Source organism: Vipera berus (genome assembly GCF_964194415.1).
Source record: "Vipera berus genome assembly, chromosome: Z".
NCBI lineage: Eukaryota > Metazoa > Chordata > Lepidosauria > Squamata > Viperidae > Vipera > Vipera berus.
Window position 1 is genome coordinate 14,242,406 of NC_138205.1, and position 20,451 is coordinate 14,262,856.

The 20,451-nt window shown below is 43.4% G+C and overlaps 1 protein-coding gene across 1 annotated transcript; it reads left to right on the plus strand.

Annotated features, from left to right (window-relative positions):
- Positions 1–4,950: 4,950 nt before the first annotated feature.
- LOC308678445 (carbonic anhydrase 4-like) lies at positions 4,951–20,082 on the plus strand (the record flags this gene model as incomplete). Its single annotated transcript, XM_081345646.1, has 8 exons — positions 4,951–5,026; positions 7,241–7,270; positions 7,578–7,742; positions 10,017–10,165; positions 12,726–12,815; positions 15,470–15,548; positions 17,100–17,263; positions 19,867–20,082. 8 exons carry the CDS (start codon positions 4,951–4,953, stop codon positions 20,080–20,082), a joined length of 969 nt encoding a protein of 322 aa, XP_081201772.1.
- Between the last annotated feature and the right edge of the window lie 369 nt (positions 20,083–20,451).

Below are 20,451 nucleotides of genomic sequence, written 5' to 3' on the forward strand. Positions count from 1 at the left end.
CGGTTCTCCTGAAATTGACTGTGTTTATAGTGAGGACAAAGCCATGTCCAGAAACATAACAGAGTGAACCTGCTCAGTAATGATGTATGCCGATTGGTGTACATTCAAAGTGACAATAAAGTTATCATCATCAACCACCAAAAGTGACTTAGATCAAAGGCATATTTCTATTTAGCGGAAAGGGAAGAGCCGGCAGAGGCAGGATTCCTTCCTCAGAAGGAGTCTATTGGGAAAGAATAGAGAGAAAAGTCCGTAGAAGTACATTCTCCAACATGGAGCTCTAGGGCCCTTGGTGCTCTCTGAGTTTGGTTGTTTTCTTGTGGATGTTTCATTACCAAACTAGGTAAGATCATCAGTCCTGCCTGTAATATTGACGATGTTACTTTGTTGGGTCATGAAACGTCTGCAAGAAAACAACCAAGCTCAGAGAGCATCAAGGACCCCTCAGTTCAACCCCGAGCTACAAATGTTCTATTCTACTGAAACTGTTTATCTATTATGACCCCTGCTTTGGGTGGGGAATGGCAAACCATGATCATAAAGTGGGGAAGGTTAAAATTAAAATTGTAAGTCTGTAGGACGGGAAATCCTGACCGTATCATTAGACAAGGGAACTTAGGAAAAAGCGACTGGAGGATAATCATATTAACTATATTTAATTTGAATTAAGCTTAAAGATAAGTACACGTAGTCCTTGACTTACAGCCGTTCATTTAGCGACTGTTCAAAATTACAGCAACATTGAAAAAAGTAACTTACCGCTGGCCCTCACACTTGTAACCATTGCAGTGTCTTGTAGTCCAAAATTCGGACACTTAGCAACTGACATATTGTTATGACAATTATAGCGCCCTGGGGTCATGTGATCTCCGCTTGCAGCCGTCCCAGTCAATGGGTGCAGGGGAAGTTGGATTCACTTAACAACGGTATGCTTCACTTAACATCTGGATGATTCACTTAACAGCTATGGCAAAAGGGTTTTAAAATCAGATGTAACTTACTTAACAACCCCCTTGCTTAACAACGGTAATTCCGAATCCCAGTTGTGGGCTGTAATTACAGTTGACTGGTTGTAATACGAAATATACGTACAGTGGTTGCTCAGACAGAAACTCCCACCTCTTTTCCTTGATTTCCTGACAGCTCAAACCTCATTCTTGAAGTCTCCAAAAGCTGAAAATAATCCAGTCTGTGAACCCAAATGGATCAGGGAATAATTCCCGGGATTTTTATTCCATCCGGGGAGAAAGTGAGGGGGATTGTAGGGTTATTAGTTATTGTATGCATCTTTATTCCTTTATTTTCCTTACAAGCCAGAATTGCAGATAACATCGAACAAAGCCGTGAAAAGATTTTGTTTTGTTTTTTTACTGATCCAAATACTTTAGGAAACCCCCAAACATCACTGTGCACGATCTAATATTTTTTTGTTTTAAATCATTCTGGGGAACTGGCAACCCAGCATGACTTGACACTATTTTGGGGTTGTTTCTGAAAAGGAAGTAAGGATTTTTAAATATATAACACAGGAAGAATGGTAAATGGACTCCTAGAACCACTGAACAATAGCTGATGAAGAGTTAGCTGGAAAGCCAATGTTGGTTATTTTTGAGACTTCTGTGCTCTTAAGAGTAGCCTTCCCCTCAGCAGGACACAGAAAAGTGTGACCACACACTCTAGGTGGTTTTGCACCACATTTCTCTTCGCCAGTTCAGAGGGAAATACCCAGGCAGCCTTCTAACAAAATAAAGAAAGTTAGAGATCGTAGTTGCTAGTGGAAGTAACCACGTTAGATTAAAACAGGGGAGCGGATAGATTTTGAATTAAAGAAAAATAGTCCACCCCTTTCTACAGTATTGGTAGCAAGCCCCTATATATCTCTGAAAGGAAAACAGCCTAGAGGTTACATCCAGACCTGGATCCCAAGAAGACCAGGAAAGGGAAGATGAACAGATTATTTCCTTGCTTAGAAAGGCGGCTTCAGCTAAGATGATTTCCTAAGAATTGTGTAACTCTTACTTGCTCACTCATCCCTCCCTTGCATACACATACTAGCTAGGAGTCTGTAGCCTTTTTGACCTGGTTCTCTTTCCTTTCCTTCGCTGTAATTCACCCTCCTTTGCTGGTAATTCCACCCGCCCCAGTAACAAGCTGGGTGGTGACCTTATTGCATGCCCACACACACGCACACACTCACACGCACACACACACACACACATACATACAGAAACAGAGGCACACATATAAAAAGAAGCTAGGATGCTTCTATCATCATCTCTGTCCACCTTGTCCATCAGGACAGAAAGAGACATCCACCAGACAGGTGAGCCTTCCAATGGCGGGGTTTTAAATGAGAAAAGATGGACTAGGAACCTGGATGAGTTGAGCGACTGAGGCTGTGAGAATTATTGCTTTATTTTGTGATAGATCACGGATGACCCCGTTTCCAGTGGGGAAGATTTTGGATTTCTGGCTATTTTTTTAGTAGTGCTCAAGGCATTTTGCACACAGGAATGCTCCAACACTGGAGGTTTTTAAGAAGAGTTTGGACAACCATTTGTCTGGAATGGCATAGGGTTTCCTGCCTGAACATGGGGTTGGACTAGAAGACCTCCAAGGTCCCTTCTGACTCTGTTATTCTATGTTTTACTAGGGATCAGTCCAAGGACCCATAGCCTCTATTTTAGAATGAAATAGAGATATAAGAGCCAGTTTGGTGTAGTGGTTAAGGTGCTGACCTACAAACTAGGAGACTGGGAATTCTAGTCCTGCCTTAGACATGAAAACCAACTAGGTGACTTTGAGCCAGTCACTCTCTCTCTCTCTCTCTCAGTCCAACCCACCTCACAGGGTTGTTGTTATGGGGAAAATAGGAGGAGGAAGGAATATTAGAAATGTTTGCTGCCTTGACTTTATTTATTTATGTCCCACGTCTATTCTTCTTACAAATAACACAAGTAGTAAATAAATAGGATAAAAGTTAAAGAAATAAACATATCAAACCCTCCTTGATGTGTAGAAATAAAGCATGAAAGTAAGTATATAATAAATAAACAAATAAATTGTATCAAATTCTCTTTGGTGTACAGAAATAACAAAGTAACAGAACAGAATAACAGAGTTGGAAGGGACCTTGGAGGTCATCTAGTCCAACCCCCTGCACGAGCAGGAGATGCTATATCATTTCAGATAAATGGCCATCCAATCTCTTTTTAAAAACCTCCAGGGATGGAGCATCCACCACTTCTGAAGGCAAGCCGTTCCACTGATTAATGGTTCTCACCCTTAGGAAATTTCTCCTAAATTCTAGGTTGTTTCTCTCCTTGAGTAGTTTCCATCCATTGGTTCTTGTCTTGCCTTCTGGCGCTTTGGAAAATAGTTTTCCTCATCTTTGTGGCAGCCCCTCAAATACTGGAACACTGCTATCAAATAAGGCATGAAAGCAATCTCGTTTTTCCTGTGGCTTATTCTGAACATAAAAATGTTGAGAGCACAAGGATGCCAAACAGAGAAGCTTTGTTTAGCAAATTGGATCCTTGTGAATTTGTCTCATATGTTTGTCATCACATCTTGTGGTAAGGAGGTCGGTAAGTTAATTAGGCCTCAGCACTGTTATCATTCATCCTATCGTAACATTTAGCCTTGCCTTTTTTTATATAAGTGCTCACTCCTAAAGGTTTTCTGATGTTTACAGAAATTTTTCCTCTGTTGCAACAGCTTCTTATCAATGGTCTCATCATCACAGGTTCTTTGTTGTTACATAAGTGTTTGCTTTGTGCTGTGGAAGTCGGTTGTGGCTTCTGGTGCCCATGCAAATGTGTATGAGAAATCATGCGTCTAATCATAGATTATTCTTTCAAAATTTGGCAACCAAACTGCTACGCCCAAAATACCCTCCGTTTACCTGGCCATTCTGGTGTCAGAACTGAACGTTGGGCTATGACAACTGATTGTGTGTACATCTTATATTGTTTGTGTACATCCTTTTTGTTTATAGCTGCATCAGCAGCCCATGAAGCCTCTTTCATATTTTAAAGGAAAACCAACAATTGCAAAAAAAACAAACCAACGGCAATCAGTTGCTGTTAATCCTGTTTTCAAAAGATTCTAGCACTCAGCATTGCTAGGGGGAGTAATTTGAAATCATTTTATTTTTAAAGGTTTAAAACAACTGCGGGAAAGAACTCAGCAGATTGTTCAGCCACTAAGTTTACCAAGTATATATTCACAAACCTGATATAATGTCTAATATATACGATGATTGTTATTATTAATCATACTCTAAGACTGAGACTTGATTTTTCTTTTGCACAAAGTTTCAGATCATTCTTACGTTCTCATAAATGATTTCTAATATATAAAATTCTGCTCCATTGCCACAACCGTGACAGCTCCGTGTTGATGGTCTCATGGAAATAATTATACTACTAGTACTGCTGCTACCATTTGTTTATACTACTATTATTATTACTACTGTAGAAGCGCTACTATAGTACATATCAGAATTTCTCAACCTTGGCTACTTGAAGATGTGTGGGCTTCAATTCTGGGGGGCTGGGGAATTCTGGGATTTGAAATCCACACGTCTTCAACCTGATGGGATAAGAAACACTGGTTCATATGCCTCTAGTATTAATTATAAAAATATAATAGCATTTACACTTATATGCTGCCCCCCCCTCGGGGCTTTACAGCACTCTCTGGGCAGTTTACCATGTTTACAATATTGCCCTCAACCATCTGTGTCCTCATTTTACTGACCTTGGAAGGATAGAAGGCCTAAGTCAATCTTGAGCCTGTAAGTATCAAACTCCAAGTTGTGGGTGGAGTTAACCTGCCATTTTGCATTCTAACCATTGCGCCACCAGGGCTCCTGTTAACTATTGTTTGCCTTATGGATTAACCAATCAGCCTACATTTTTTCCTCATAGCTGGACAAAATCCCATCCCATGGATTCTCTCAAGATACTCACAACCCTCACGGTGGTCTTTTGGCTTCCAGGCGGATGCTACGCCAGTTCTGATGGTAATGCCACCCTAAAGTGCCTTGTTGGGGGGGGCAGGCAATGAAAGGCCAGAAACCCCCTTCCAGGGTGCAATGAAAAGCCAGAAACCCCTTCCAGGGTACAACTAAACCCACTTTGGATGGATTTGGCTCACCAGCTTCTGAAAGCTAACAAGATTGAGCCTGGTTTGGACTCAGATGGGAAACGTAGGCTGGGGATGAACTGGGGGAAAACTGGGAAAAGCTAGCGACTAATCAAGGTTAGTTTTGGTAATGAGGGTGGGGGTTTGTCAAGAAAAATGCATGGAAGTTAGAAGGATTATAGCTGGACTCAAGACATCCTGGCAGGTGCAAAGAATCAGGAGCATGCATTAAGTTGCAGTTCAGAAGATTTCACGCTCAAGCCTGTTCACAAGAATCTGGTCCACTAAAATTCAGCCCTAGGTTGGCACCAGAACGGAATTCAAGAGGGGTTGGACTTAAGCTTGATTTTGAATTGTCCGCAACTGCGCATAGGTGTCAACACCTACCTAGGCTGTGAAAGGGTTGACAGACAAGCTGCACACGTACATCTCCCAAATGTCAGCTGCTGTGGAAATGCACGGCCTGCATGCTGATAGGTAGAACTGACTTCCTGTTGAGAGGAAGGTGGAAGGCAGGCAAATTCCACCGACGTTAAAATTCGCAGGAGTACAGGTAGTCCTCAACTTAACAATAGTTCATTTACTGAACAAAAGTGACTAAGGACCGTTTCCCAGACTTAGGACTTTGCAGCATTCCCATGGCCACATGATCAAAATTCAGACGCTTGGCAACTGATTCATATTTATGACGGTTGCTGTCCCAAGGTTTTCCGATCTTCTGACAAGCAAAGTCAAAGGGGAAGGCAGATTCACTTAACAACCGTGTTACAGCTTCAGTGATTCACTTAACAACTGAGGCGAGGAATCAGTCAAAACTCACTTAACAAATGTCTCACTTAACAACAGAAATTTCGGACTCAGTTGTGGTCATAAAGTCAGGGGCTACCTGCATAAATGCAACAGTTATGCAGCCATCTCTGAATGACAGATGACTACGTCCCCTTATGTGCCCTGATGCAGAAGTCTAACCAAAGCTTTAGAACAGTGGTGGCGAACCTATGGCACACGTGCCGGAGGTGGCACTCAGAGCCCTCTCTGTTGGCACACGCGCCACCGCCACCAGCAGCAAGTCCATCAGGCCACCCGGAGCAGAAGCCCCACCCAACACAAAGAAGGCGGAGTGGACCACTAGCAAGCTCTAGTAGAGGTGGTAGAGCAGAGGTCACCAACCATTGTCGATTGGTGGACTGGAAGAAAAGGGAGGGGGAAGCGTGCATGCGTGCATGCGTGCCCAGGGCCACAAGCACACACATGCTGCAAATGGGGCGGGGCTAGTTCCTGAGTGATACTCACTAGCCCTGCCCTGTTCTTGTGTGGTGCAGCACCTTGTATCTGTACCGTGGCATGGCGGCGGCCATTTTCGCGCCTTGCAGCACGGTGGCCCATTTTTGCACCCCTGGTTTTTGCATGCCAGAGGCGGCACTCAGAGATGCCTCCCTGCCCACCCCCCATGGCTCTACAATGCTGATGCGGCCCTGGCACTTTGCGATAAATAAGTGGGGTTGGGGTTGCGGTTTGGGCACTCAGTCTCTAAAAAGTTTGCCATCACTGCTTTAGAATGTTTTTGAGAACATAAGTGTTGTGAGTTCTTCACGCAGGAAAGGAGACAAGGCAAGTGAGTTCAGCAAAGCTCATGGTTTATTGCTTGCAGGATCTGAACTGAGAATTGGGCTGCAGCTTGCAGCAACTGATAGCCTGGCCCCTAGGCGACAGCCAATAGATTTAAAGTAACCCATTGCCGCCTAGGGGCAGCCAATAGCAGCACTGGAGACCTGGAGTCTGGGTTGCTGGAGAGCCGTTAGCTGCTCCAGCTTACCAGGTGGCGTTACAATTGAGCCCAATACATAACAATAAGGACCCTAGCCTAGGCTAATGCCTCATTTAACTCTGCCCTTCAGCTCTGCCTGCTCTTACCCTACACATCCTTCCTGTTAGCTACTCAGAGGTATCTGCAAGTGTGGTCCAAAACAAAGCAAAGCTTTGATTATGGTGGCCATTTTGACTTTTTTGCTATATTTAAAGACACCCTACTTCCAAAAATTATTTTGGGATTGAGGTAGAACCTGGCTCACTCTATTTCTTTCTTTTACAGGTTCCTGGTGTTACACGGAGCCACACTGTGGTAAGAAAAACAGAGACACTTTTCCTTTTGACCCCCAGATCACAAGTCATATTGAGTCTCAGCCAGGGATCGTCCAATGCATTTAAATTCCAAAACTCAGCTTTGCAAATGTATCTCATCCCTTGGCTTTACCCTGTAGTAAAAAGAAAGTGAAAATCCTGTTCATATAATTTGCTAATTGTGAGCAGGATGCCCAGCAAAGATAGTAGCTTTTAGGAAAACTAGATTCCAGCTTTTTAAAAAATGTATTTCTTTGGCACTTCAAGTCTAATGACTATCCCTTTTTGGGGGGGGGATTGTTGGGAAGGTCCTAAAACCTGGATATCCCTTGGTCATTGCAACGGCAAGAGACAGTCACCCATCAACATTATTCAGAGAGACGCTTCCCACAATCCCAGTCTGGGTCCTGTGGATCTTGTTGGTTATGACAACCACAAAAAACTGCTGGAAATCAGAAATACTGGGAAAACAGGTGAGTTAAAATATTGTTTTTTTCAGCAATTTTATTAAGATTAAAGGTAAAGGTTCCCCCGCACATGCGTGCTAGTCGTTTCCAACTCTAGGGGCCGGTGCTCATCTCCGTTTCAAAGCCGAAGAGCCAGCGCTTGTACGAGGACGTCTCCGTGGTCATGTGGCCGGCATGACTAGACGCCAAAGGCGCACGGAACGCTGTTACCTTCCCACCGTAGCGGTCCCTATTTTTCTACTTGCATTTTTACGTGCTTTCGAACTGCTAGGTGGGCAGAAGCTGGGACGAGTAACAGGCGCTCACTCTGTTACGCGGCACTCGGGATTCGACCCGCCAAAGTGCCGACCTTCTGATCGACAAGCTCAGCATCCTAACCCACTGAGCCACCGCGTCCCTTCTTTATTAAGATTATCCTGATATAAAATACAAATGAAAATAAAGAGGGTAGGAAAAGGGGAAAGGGGAAGAAAGGAGAAGTGTAGAGTCAAGGGGAAAAGAAAAAAGAAGCATTGATTTTCAATTGTTTTCAGGACAGTAAAATGCAAAATAGGATTACTATATAGTCTCAACTTTTATTTTACCCATATAACAAGCACTAGAGAGCCAGTTTGGTCCAATGGTTAAGACACCAGGCTAGAAACTCTGGGATTATGAGTTCGAATCCCACGTTAGGCATGAAAGCCAGCTGGGTCATCTTGGCCAAGCACTAAAAGATTGTGAGTTCTACTCCTGCCTTAGCCATGAAAGCCAGCTGTGTGATTTTGGCCCAACCCATCTTACAGGGTTGTTGTTATGGGGAAAATAGGAGAAGGAAGACATATTAGGTATGTTCTCTGCCTTAAGTCATTTGTATAAATAAAGGCAATAAAGGATGGAAGTCTCTGAAGTGTGAAAAAAAAATATCTAAATTGTTGCCAAGAAAACTGTGTGCAGGGGCCTGAATTTAATTTGAAGGGGTGTTGACTTTACTCAGTGGATTTACTCCTACAGCATTGTGCAAAGGAGCGTTGATTATGAAGGGATGCAACTACTAGCAATACAGCGATTATCTTTTGATGTTTGTTTTCGCACAGTTGTTGTAATTTGCAAGCATATTACTCAAGGCGGGGGAGGAACAGAGCATTTCTCCCATCAGGTTGAGTAATGATGCTCTTTGCCGAAGCATTAGAAATTCTCAAGAAAAGGCATATTTCCACAAATGAGACCTCTAACACCAAGTAGAAATAGACGTAAGACTCCAATCTTTGCTTTGAAAGTTAATCCCATTGAACCCAGTATTCCTGGATAAGAAAATGAATGTAAAATGCACGGTCATTTTACTTTCAAATAGGTAAGGATCATAATCCCTCAAACACATTTAAATCATTCTCTGTGTGCAAAATTACATAGCCCCTTTCTGTGACTCAGTGGTCCCTGATGTACTTAGATGCCTATAAGTTCTATAATTCTTGGCTTGGAATTTTGAGAGTTGTGGTTGCAGCCTCTGGTAAATGTAGGATGGGGAAAACAGGCAAATCAGATCAGATGAAAGCCTCAGAAGTTGTACAGTTCTTACAGGTAATCCTTGACTTATGACTGTTCATTTAATGACGGGCTGTAGTTACGATGGCCTTAGGAAAAAATGACTTACAACTTGTCCTTGAAGTGACAACTGTTGCATTATCCCCACGGATCATGTCATCACAATTTGAGCATTGGCAACTGGCTCACAATTATAACAGTTGTTGTATCTGGTGGTCACACGATTGTGATTTGCGATCTTCCTAGCTACTCTTCCAACAAGAAAAATCAGTTGGGGAAGCTGGATTCGCTTAACACCCCAGTGCTTTGCTTAACAACTGCAGCAAAAATGATTGTACGATCAGGGCCAGCCACGTGATGACTTGCTTAATAATGGCTTTGTTTAATGCCTGAAATTCCCATTTCAATCCCATGGACTGAAAAGTCCCATTTGTGGTCATAAATCAGGGACCAATTGTACTTTCAACCACACTGGCTGGCATAATTGATTCTCATCATAGCAGGAGTGGGCAACTTTATTTGACCGGTGGACTTCAACTCCCAGAATTCCTGAGCCAGCATGGCTGGCTCAGGAATTCTGGGAGTTGAAGTCCACCAGTCGTAAAGCTGCCATAGTTGGCCACCCCTAATTTAGCTCAAAGGAAAGCAAATTTGGACTCTTGAAATGCTTTGGACTAAAGTCCCACACTCAAAAGCCTCCAAAGGTTGAAGACCTGATCTAGAACGCTGGATTTTTCATTTCTCTTTCATCGGCAGTTGACGTATCCCTGGACGATGGTCTTCACCTCGCTGGTTTTGGCCTTCCTGCCCGATATACAGCCAAATCCTTTCACTTCCATTGGGGAGACGGTGCCTCACAACCCGGTTCGGAGCATCAGCTTGATGGCAAACAATACACAATGGAGGTGAGCTCAGATATTCCAGCCGATTTACACAATGTCCACTTTTTTTTGTGCCCCAAAAAGAGTCTTCCGGTCCTGCTTTATTATAGCATAAGCAATTGCTTTAGCTCTGCAGTGGCGAACCTATGGGACGCGTGCTACAGGTGGCATGCAGAGCCCTCTCTGTGGGCACGCGTGCCGTCGCCCCAGTCCTAGGCCTTCAGCTGGGTTTTACAAAACTTTTTTGCTTTAGGCCTCCACCGCCGTGGCAAAAAAAAAAGGTTCAATCAATCAATTTCAACTTCTCGCGTGAAAAAAAAAAGATCTCGCAAATTTGGAATTGATTGATTGAACTTGGTGGAGCAGTGGGCTAATGCCTCCTTAAGTAACACCAGCTGCCTGCAATTAGTGCAGGTTCGCATCCCACCAGGCTCAAGGTTGACTCAGCCTTCCATCCTTCCGAGGTAGGTAAAATGAGGACCCAGATTGTTGGGGGCAATAAGCTGACTTTGTAATAATGCTGCTTGGGGTGTGTGTGAAAGCCCTAATAAGCAGGCATATACATAGAATGAAGGCTACTGCTAAGCTTGTAAGCCGCCCTGAGTCTTCGGAGAAGGGCGGGATATAAATGGAATTAAAATAAAAAATAAAAAACTTTTTAGTCCCATCCAGTCTGCTGTTACCACCGCAGCCATGCCCACCCAATGGGCCACGCCCACCCAGCACCCGACGATACATAAGTGGATTTTGGGTTGCAGTTTGGGCACTCGGTCTCTAAAAGGATCGCCATCACTGTTTTAGCTGCTGCAGATTACAAGTAGTCCTCAACTTACAAGTTACAACCGTTTATTTAGTGATGGTTTGAAGTTACGGCACTGCAAAAAATGGACTCATGTCCGTTTTTCACACTTACGACCTTTGTAACATCCCCACGGTCCCGTGATCAAAATTTGGACACTTGACATGTATTTATGATGGTAGCGGTGTCCCAGGGTCATTTGATCCCCTTTTGTGACCTTACACCACTTCATTTAGTGGCCGTTCAAAGTTACAACAGCACTGAAAAAAGTGACTTATGACCGTTTTTCATACGACAGTGGCAGCATCCCCAGGGTCACACGATCAGAATTCAGGCACCTGGCAACTGACTCGTATTTATGACGGTTGCAGTGTCTTGGGGTCATGTGATCCCCTTTTGTGACCTTCTGACAAGCAAAGTCTACGGGGAAGCCAGATTCACTGAACAACCACGTTACCAACATAACAACTGCCGTGATTCACTTAATAATTTGGGCAAAAATGATTGTAAAATGGGGCAAAGCTCAACGTCTTGCTTAGCAACAGAGATGTTGGGCTCAGTTGTGGTCGTAAGTTGAGGATTATCTCTAAAAGGATCAATCCTCTGGAAATTTGTCCGAAGCTTGGGAAAGTCAATAGCTTTCAGGGCTGAGTTTGCTGTGCTGCGCTTTCTGAAATCCACTGTCCCTCTTCCAATTAGAGCTTTTCCACAGAATATAGGAATTTGCAATATTTTAGGGACTGAAGCCAGATCTGGAATACAGCCAAAGGCACATTTCCCAAATTAAATGGAGTTAGTTGAAAGATTCAGTTAAATGTATAGATTAAAATCACATTAATTGCACTGCATTGGTGCAGTTCAGTTCCATGGGTTTTATAGTTTCTATTGCATTCAAAATAGCAACTTTACTGGCAGCTTCTGGAACTGTGTTGGGGACTGTATCTTAGATTCCTGAGGGCCACATGGGGCCACAACTTTCACATCTCCAAAGTAAAGCAGTTAGAGCCAATCACAGCTTGGTTGCATATATAGCAATTTTTCACAATGTGCTGTCCCTCGTGTTGAATAGGCTTCAAGTGTCCGTGCTTAAGACGCCAAGTTAGAAAATGGGAGATTGTAAATTCTAGTCCTTCTTTAGCCATGGAAAGCCAGCCAGGTAACATTAGGCCAATCACACTGTCTCTCAGCCCAATCTGCCTCACAAATTGTTGTTATGGGGAAAACAGGAGGCAGGAGGGTTAATTGCCAAGAGTTGGTGGGATAAAAATGTAATAATAAATAAATCTTGAGGGGGAATTGTGGGCGTTATAATCCAGGACACCTAGAGCAGAGGTAGGCAACCTCGGCTCTTTTATGACTCATGGACTTCAACTCCCAAAATTCCTGAGCCTCAGGAATTCTGGGAGTTGAAGTCCATGAGTCATAAAAGAGCCGAGGTTGCCTACCCCTGACCTAGAGGGCAAATTGAGAGTCTGTCTGGTCTACTGGTTAAGGCACCAGGCTAGAAAGCAAAAGTCTGTGAGTTCAAGTCCCACCTTAGCCATGAAAGTCACCAGTGGTTTTCTCTCAGCCTAACTCATCTCATGGGGTTGTTGTTGTTGTTGTGGGGGGGGGAAGGTGTGTTGGATATGTTTGCCGCCTTGAATTATTTGTAAAAATCATAAAGGCGGGATACAAATAAAGAAAGTAAATAAAAATAAGCCTCTGGAGCTTGAACGGTATCTCTGACCCTGAGGTTCCAAGGAGAAACACAGATCTCACAAAACCTTTGTGTTCTCTCTTCAGTTGCACATCGTACATACCAAAAACAACATGAAGATGGAGGATGCTGTGAAGGATCCAAAGGGCATCGCAGTGCTGGCATTTTTCATCGAGGTGAGACCCCAATCCAAACCAGATACATTGACCAAATATGCCAATCTATAACAAGTCATGTGGTAAGATAAGGAAAATATTTACACAAATGTACAGAAAGGCTGAAATCACAGAGGAACATTTTTCCCCAACACAAAAATATACAGTTAGAAAATGCCCTGGCCAGGCCAAATGCCTACAGTTAGTCCTCGACTTATGACTGATTCAAAATTATTATTATTATTATTGTTATTGTTATTGTTATTGTTATTGTTATTGTTATTGTTATTGTTATTATTCCCATTTATATCCCGCCCTTCTCCGAAGACTCAGGGCGGCTTATAATCTAAGAAGCACAAATCAATGTGCTTAGCAATAGCCTTCATTCTATGTATATACCTGCTTATTAGGGCTTTCGCGCCCCCCCAGTGGCATTTTTACAAAGTCAGCTTATTGCCCCCAACAATCTGGGTCCTCATTTTACCTACCTCAGAAGGATGGAAGGCTGAGTCAACCTTGAGCCTGGTGGGACTCGAACCTGCACTAATTGCAGGCAGCTGGTGTTATGACGGACACCCGCCCCCCAAAAGCTGTTTACAACACTGATCTGAACTTCAGATCTCCACCACTATCCTATAGTCATGTGATCACATTCTGAGCATTCATCAACCAGCCTGCATTTATAGCCATCTGCAGTGCCCCTTGATCACATGACCATTATGTATAATCTTTTTGCCAAACAGCATTTACTACTTGTTTCCACAAAAACCACCCTATAGCAAACAAAGAGTTCATTTAATAATTGTTGCATTTAATGACTGCCACAAAACGATTTGTAAAATCAGGTCTGGTGATGTAGTAACCTGCTTTATACTACAATTTATGGCCAAAATTACTTGCTTAATTACAGTCATAACTCAAGAACTACCTGTAAAGAAATTCATCCTGTCAGAGAAATGGGTATGAAAATCTTTGTATTTTTCCCATGGATTAATTGAGCCGAAGTGAGGGAAATCAATAGTTTTGCAATTTTGAAGAAGAAACTAAAAGAAAATTTAAAAAAAAGACAAAAGCAATTAATCTGATTCTCAAGATATGCTTTGATTCCGTGATTCTTTTTTTTTTCCTCTCTGCTCCCAACCGCCACTTGTCCGTGGTGTAAATAAAAGAGATGAGGGAAATTTATTTCCCCTACAAACTATAGATCATTTTCCCAATTGGTGTGAAATATCATCTTAAGGAGCACTTTTAGCGTTGATGGGTGGCTGTTGTATACTGTCAACATTTCAGTTACAATAAGTTGCATTTAAAGCTCTTAGATTGGCATTGCAAAACTAAAGACCACTGCTAGGTGGCAGCAAACAGATACCAAAAACTAGCTTTGCCAATCCAGTATTTTTTTTACTGTAAATTTCATAATATAGCAGTATGCTATCAGCAATGCCAGTCAAGAATGCCTCCCTGTGTTTATGGTTTTGAATCTAAACCTGCTGAAGGACGGAAGACAGAGGTAGGCAAGCTTGGCTCTTTTGTGACTGGCTCAGGAATTCTGGGAGTTGAAGTCCACGAGACATAGAAGAGCAAGCTTGCCTACCCCTGGGTTAGGGGAAGAGAATATTCAATGTCTAAATTTGTTTCATCACCAAATTCTTGACTGTATGGAGGAGAAACACTGGCAGGGGCAGGGGAGGAGTGAAAAGAGGGGTCAGTCTAGAATTGTGGTGGCGAACTTATGGCACGGGTGCCAAAGGTGGCACGCAGAGCCCTCTCTGTGGGCACGTGCACCATCGCCTAGTCCTAGTCCTTCAGCTGGGTTTTATAAAACCTTTTTGCTTTAGGCCTCCACCACCGTGTACCAAAAAAAAAAGGTTCAATCAATCAATCAATCAATTTCAACTTCTCGCAGGGAAAAAAAAGTTCTCGCAAAGTTGGAATTGATTGATTGAACTTTTTAGTCCCACCCAGTCTGCTGTTACCACTGCAGCCACGCCCACCCAATGGGCCACACCCACCCAAAGGGCCACGCCCACCCAGCACCTGATGATACATAAGTGGGTTTTGGGTTGCAGTTTGGGCACTCGGTCTCTAAAAGGTTCACCATCACTGGTCTAGAATCTTTTATGTGGCTACAAATGAACTAAGTCTAACTGCCCTTCACTGTCATTAATCCTTATCTAACCTAAAAGGGACGCGGTGGCTCAGTGGGTTAGGACGCTGAGCTTTTGTCGATCAGAAGATCGGCAGTTTGGCGGGTCGAATCCCGAGTGCCGTGTAACAGAGTGAGCGCCTGTTATTCGTCCCAGCTTCTGCCAACCTAGCAGTTCGAAAGCATGTAAAAATGGAAGTAGAAAAATAGGGACCACTCCGGTGGGAAGGTAACAGCGCTCCGTGTGCCTTTGGCGTCTAGTCATGCCAGCCACATGACCACGGAGACGTCCTCGGACAAGCGCTGGCTCTTCGGCTTTGAAACGGAGATGAGCACTGGCCCCTAGAGTTGGAAACGACTAGCACGCATGTGCGGGGGAAGCTTTACCTTTTAACTCTAAGCTGGTGTCAAAAAGATTCTTGTGCATAGGCTTTTAGCAATAAAAAAATCAGTTAATTTCAACCTTCATGCCTGACCTGGTCTTTCATGCCTGACATGTCCCCTCCTATTCTTTCCTCCTTTTTTTCAGGGATCTGAGAAGGCTAAGAACAAAACTGCAGAGCCATGGGAATTGTTTGCCAAGAACCTCAAAAAAGTTTCCAAAAAAGGTAAGTTTGTCGGATTTTTGGAGAGATATTTGGATCTTCTTGTATCTCTTTAAGACTCCATAGTGGCTTCCATAATGAGCTGGAAAATGGATGCTTCCACTTTGCAACTGGCATCTTCCAATGGGCTGGTTGCTCCAACCATTTCCCCACCTTGTCCTGACATGCCGTTCTAATGACTTGCTAATCTTAAAAAAAAATCAAAGTAGATAAAATAAGCAAGCTAGATGACCCAACCTACATAAGCAGGGATTAATACAATCAAGCAGAATACAATACCCTAATCAAGGAGCTACCAAGGAGAAAAGGCACACCCCATCAACATTGATAGGGCAAGTATATAAACAGGGAACAAATTCAAATTCACTGATGACGTTACCAAGTTGGGTAATGAAAGGTCTGCAAACAAACAACCAAGCTCAGAGAGCATCAGGGACAAAATTTAAAGTCCCAGTCATAGAAGAATACTTTGTTTCTCTATCTGCTGATTTAGTACAGTTATCGATCCTGTCTTTCCTCTAAGGCAGGGGTCTCCAAATGCAGCAACTTTTAAGACGTGTAGACTTCAACTCCCGAGAATTCCTCAGCCAGTCATGCTAGCGGAGGAATTCTGGGAGTTGAAGTCCACAAGTCTTAAAAATGCCACATTTGGGCACCCCTGGTCTAGGGACATCAATGATGATACGTATTTCCTGCCCCCTCCATATTATCCTCATAGCAGCCTTGTGAGGATGGATGGGCTACAAACTATTAATGGATAGATAAAAATCTAAATCACGCTTCGAGATTGGGCTCCATCTAGTCCAGCATATTGTTCTCCCAGTGGTTAACCAACTGCAGAAGAAAACCCATTGGTCTCCCAGCAGATGGCCTTCAGAGGCTGTTCTCCTGTCCTGAAGGCTAATAGACATTGGTCTCCATCGCTTCCATGAACTTGACCGACCTTTTTTTAGAGCGCTTGAGGAATTGAGGCAGAAGGTGCCTCTGGAGAGCTTGCTCAGGAAGTTGGTGGCTAGAAAGAGACGTCAGCGTGAGTCAGCAGGGATGTGCAACATCTCCCAACACGTTTCAGGGCTAGTGGGATTTGATCCCACATCTCTTCAGTCCTAATGCGACGTTTCACAATTACTACTGCAGGGATCTGTACCTCTCTCAGGCTATAGATGCCAACACAGGTGTGATTCGATACATGGAACTCTTCCAATTCCCACATTTGTATCACCACCAGCACCGAATTCAGGCAACCTCAGCAAAACGGCAAGCTGACTTGAGGGGCTTGTGGCTTGTTTGTTTATTTTGTTTATTTATCTTCCAAATTTCAGGTTGATCACATGAAATTCAAAACTTTATTTTTTAAAAAAAATAAAGCGTTTTGCATTTTACTGGAATTTGGATAGTGTTAGGAACTATCTTCCACACAGAGACTGTGACAAGGTTCTCAGTTCTAATCAACCTTCCTTTTTTTTTTCTTTCACCGTTAGTGTGAAAACAGACTTGAAAATAATTCGGTCGGGCAAGTAAGGCATAACTAATTTTCCTCTGATTCCTGAACAGGGGAAAGCGTGCGTCTGGAGAGCTCTTATTCTCTGCTGGATTTGATGGGTTCCACTAACCTGACCCGTTATTACCGCTACCCTGGATCCCTCACCACCCCTGGCTGTGATGAGGCTGTGATATGGACCGTCTTTGCTGACCCAATTGTGGTACCTCATAAAGTGGTAAGACTACAGCTGCGACAGGGCATGAACAAGCAGATCCACATCTGAAGAGTTCAATTAGCCATTTTATTGCTCAAGCTTATAGCACAAGAATCTTCTCAGACGGTTTGCACCTAAGACTAGACGAGGTTTAATGGCATTCAAGAGTCAGACTTTGCACTGTTATGTCTGCATAGGGATTCCAGACTAATTCCCTGTTTGACGCCTTCCCCTGGCTCAACCAATCTCTCTCCAGCAGAAAAATCCATAAATTAATGAAAAAGTATGTGCAAGTATGCAACTTACAACCACAATTCAGCCCAAAATGTCCATTGCTAAGCAAGGCAGTTGTTAAGGACTTTTTGCCCCATTTTAACATCTTTCTTGGCATAGTTGTTAAATGAATTGGTGCAGTTGTTAAGTTAGTAACATGATTGTGAAGTGAATGTGGCTTCCCCATTGACTTTGTTGGTTAGAAGGTTGCAAAAGGTGATCACATGACCCCGGGGCACTGAAACCATAATCATAAATCATAAATACATGCCAGTTGCCAAGCCTCCACATTTTGATCACATGGCCAGAGGGGATGCTGCAACAGACATATGTCTGAAACACTGTGCCATTGTAACTTCACACAATCATTAAACAAATGGTTGTAAGTCAAGGACTACTTGTAAATAAAAAATGTGGATCTTTCATCATAGGCTTGTGGGCACCATTTTGACTTTTTTGACCTCCCCAAAGGACCACTCCCCCGCGCCATGTTTTTCCCCTTTGAACTTCTCTCAAAATGGGTATTTGAGTCTTTGCCCCCCTGACTCAGCCAAATACAAATCTGTCATGAAATTGGTCCTTCCTGGGGCTAATCCATTGCCTGTTGCTTTTTTTTTTGGCTTTAAGTCACTGCACACCTGACTTTTCTCTGACATAATTTTACAAATTTTACATGCCTTATATGGTGTCAGGATACAGTAAGAAACATATTTCGACACGGAGCAACTAAGGTTGACAAGTCCACATTGCTCATGGCCTGGAGATGAAGTAAAAGCAACATGGCTGTATGAGCAGTCAAAGGATGTTGACAAAGGATGCTGTGGTTGCATGCAAGACGGAAGCAATGTTTGTGGTTTTGACATTAAATTAGACTCTTTGCTCCACCAAAAAATTACAGGTAGTCCTTGACTTATGACCACAACAGAGCTCAAAATTTCCATTGCTAAATGAGGCAGTTGTTCAGTGAATTGTGCCCCATTTTACAACCCTTCTGGCCACAGTTGTTAAGCAAATCACTGCAAATGTTAAGCTAGTAACACAATTGTTAAACGAATCTAGCTTCCTCATTGACTTTGCTTGTCAGAAAGTCGCAAAAGGTGATCACGTGGCCCTGGGACACTGCAACCATCATAAATATGAGCCAGTCACCAGCTTCTGAATTTTGATTATCTGATCATGGGGATGCTGCAATGGCGATAAGTGTGAAAAACAATCATAAGGCAGTTTTTTCAGAGCCTTTTTAACTTCAAACAGCCACTAAATAAATGGCTGTAAGTCAAGGACTACCTCTATAGTAGGCAATTCCATTCAGTTCCGTTCACTATTAAAAATAATTGTTTTTGCCAGGTTTTAGGAAGACAGTCTCCAAAACATTCTTTCCTCTCCATCTGTCTGATAGTCTTTTCTGTTTTGCTACAAATTAATTTCCATTGTGCTCAGCCCTGCAGTTGAAGACCGAGCTTCTTTAAAAAAAACCAAGGATGCACATGAAGAGGATATTGTAATGCTTTGTTGGGATGCAAAGTTGTATATTGGCCTTTTGATTTGTCTTGATGCATTTTAGTGATCAGAAACCCTGCACCTTAACAGAATAACAGTTGGAAGGGACCTTGGACGTCTTTTAGTCCCAACCCCAGCTGAAGTCCCAACCCTATACCTGTGGTGACGAACCTATGGCACACGTGCCACAGATGGCACACAGAGCCCTATCTGTGGGCACGCGTGCCGTTGCCCCAGTCCTAGGCCTTCAGCTGGGTTTTATAAAACCTTTTTGCTTTAGGCCTCCTCTGCTGTGTGCAAAAAAAAAAGGTTCAATCAGTCAATCAATTTCAACTTCTCGCAGGAAAAATAAGATCTTGCAAAGTTGGAATTGATTGATTGAACTTTTTAGTTCCACCCATTCTGCTGTTACCACCGCAGCCACGCCCACCCAATGGACCATGCCTACCCAATGGGCCACACCCACCCAATGGGCCACGCTCACCCGGCACCCGATGACACATAAGTGGGTTTGGGGTTGGAGTTTGGGCACTCGGTCTCTAAAAGGTTTGCCATCACTGCCCTAGACCATTTCAAACAAATGTTTGTCCAATCTCTTCTTTAAACCCCTCAGTGTTGCAGCACCCACAACTTCCAGAGGCAAGTTGTTCCACTGGGTGATTGTTCTGTCAGGAAATTTCTCCTTAGTTCTAGATTGCTTCTCTCCTTGATAACTTTCCACCCATTCCTTCTTGTCCTGCCTTTGGGCGCTTTGGAGAGTAGGTTGAGCTGCTCTTCTGCAGCCCCCCAAATATTGGAACACTGCTATCATCTTTCTTGCTTATCATCTCCACTCCTCTTTCTTTCAATAGGTCAAGAAATTTGCTTCAGAGCTCTCGTCTACGGAGCCTTCAAAGGAACCCCAGTTACCACTAATCAACAACTTCCGGCCCCTGCAGAAGATTGGAGATCGGAAAGTGGAGGCATTTGATGCTTTGAAGTCTTCAGCTGCCTGTTTTGTTTCCCCTCCAACTGTATTCATCCTCTTCCTTTCTATCACCACATTTCTACAATTCTTCTCCGTATAAGGGAGAACGGCAGGAGCGAACCATGTGGGCTTGCAGTTCCCGAAAGGTCACAGCGCGACTACCACTTTTCTGCCCACCACAGGTTCCATTTTTGCCTCCTCTTAACCCTCAAGCAGCTTATTCAGGGGCAGAGGCCCAGAAAAATAAAGTCCAAATTCAGGAGGTGGCTAAGAATCCCATCAGTCAAGGAATTTCGGCTGGCAGGGTCCAGGAGAAGAGCCTTTTGTGCTGTGGTCCCCACCTTCTGGAATATTCTCCCCTTGGAAGTGAGATCTGCCCCCAGACTCTTGGCCTTCCAGAAGAATCTGAAAATTTGGCTCTGACGGGGCCACGACTGGGGCCTGCTATGTTGGGGGTGGCTGACTGAGT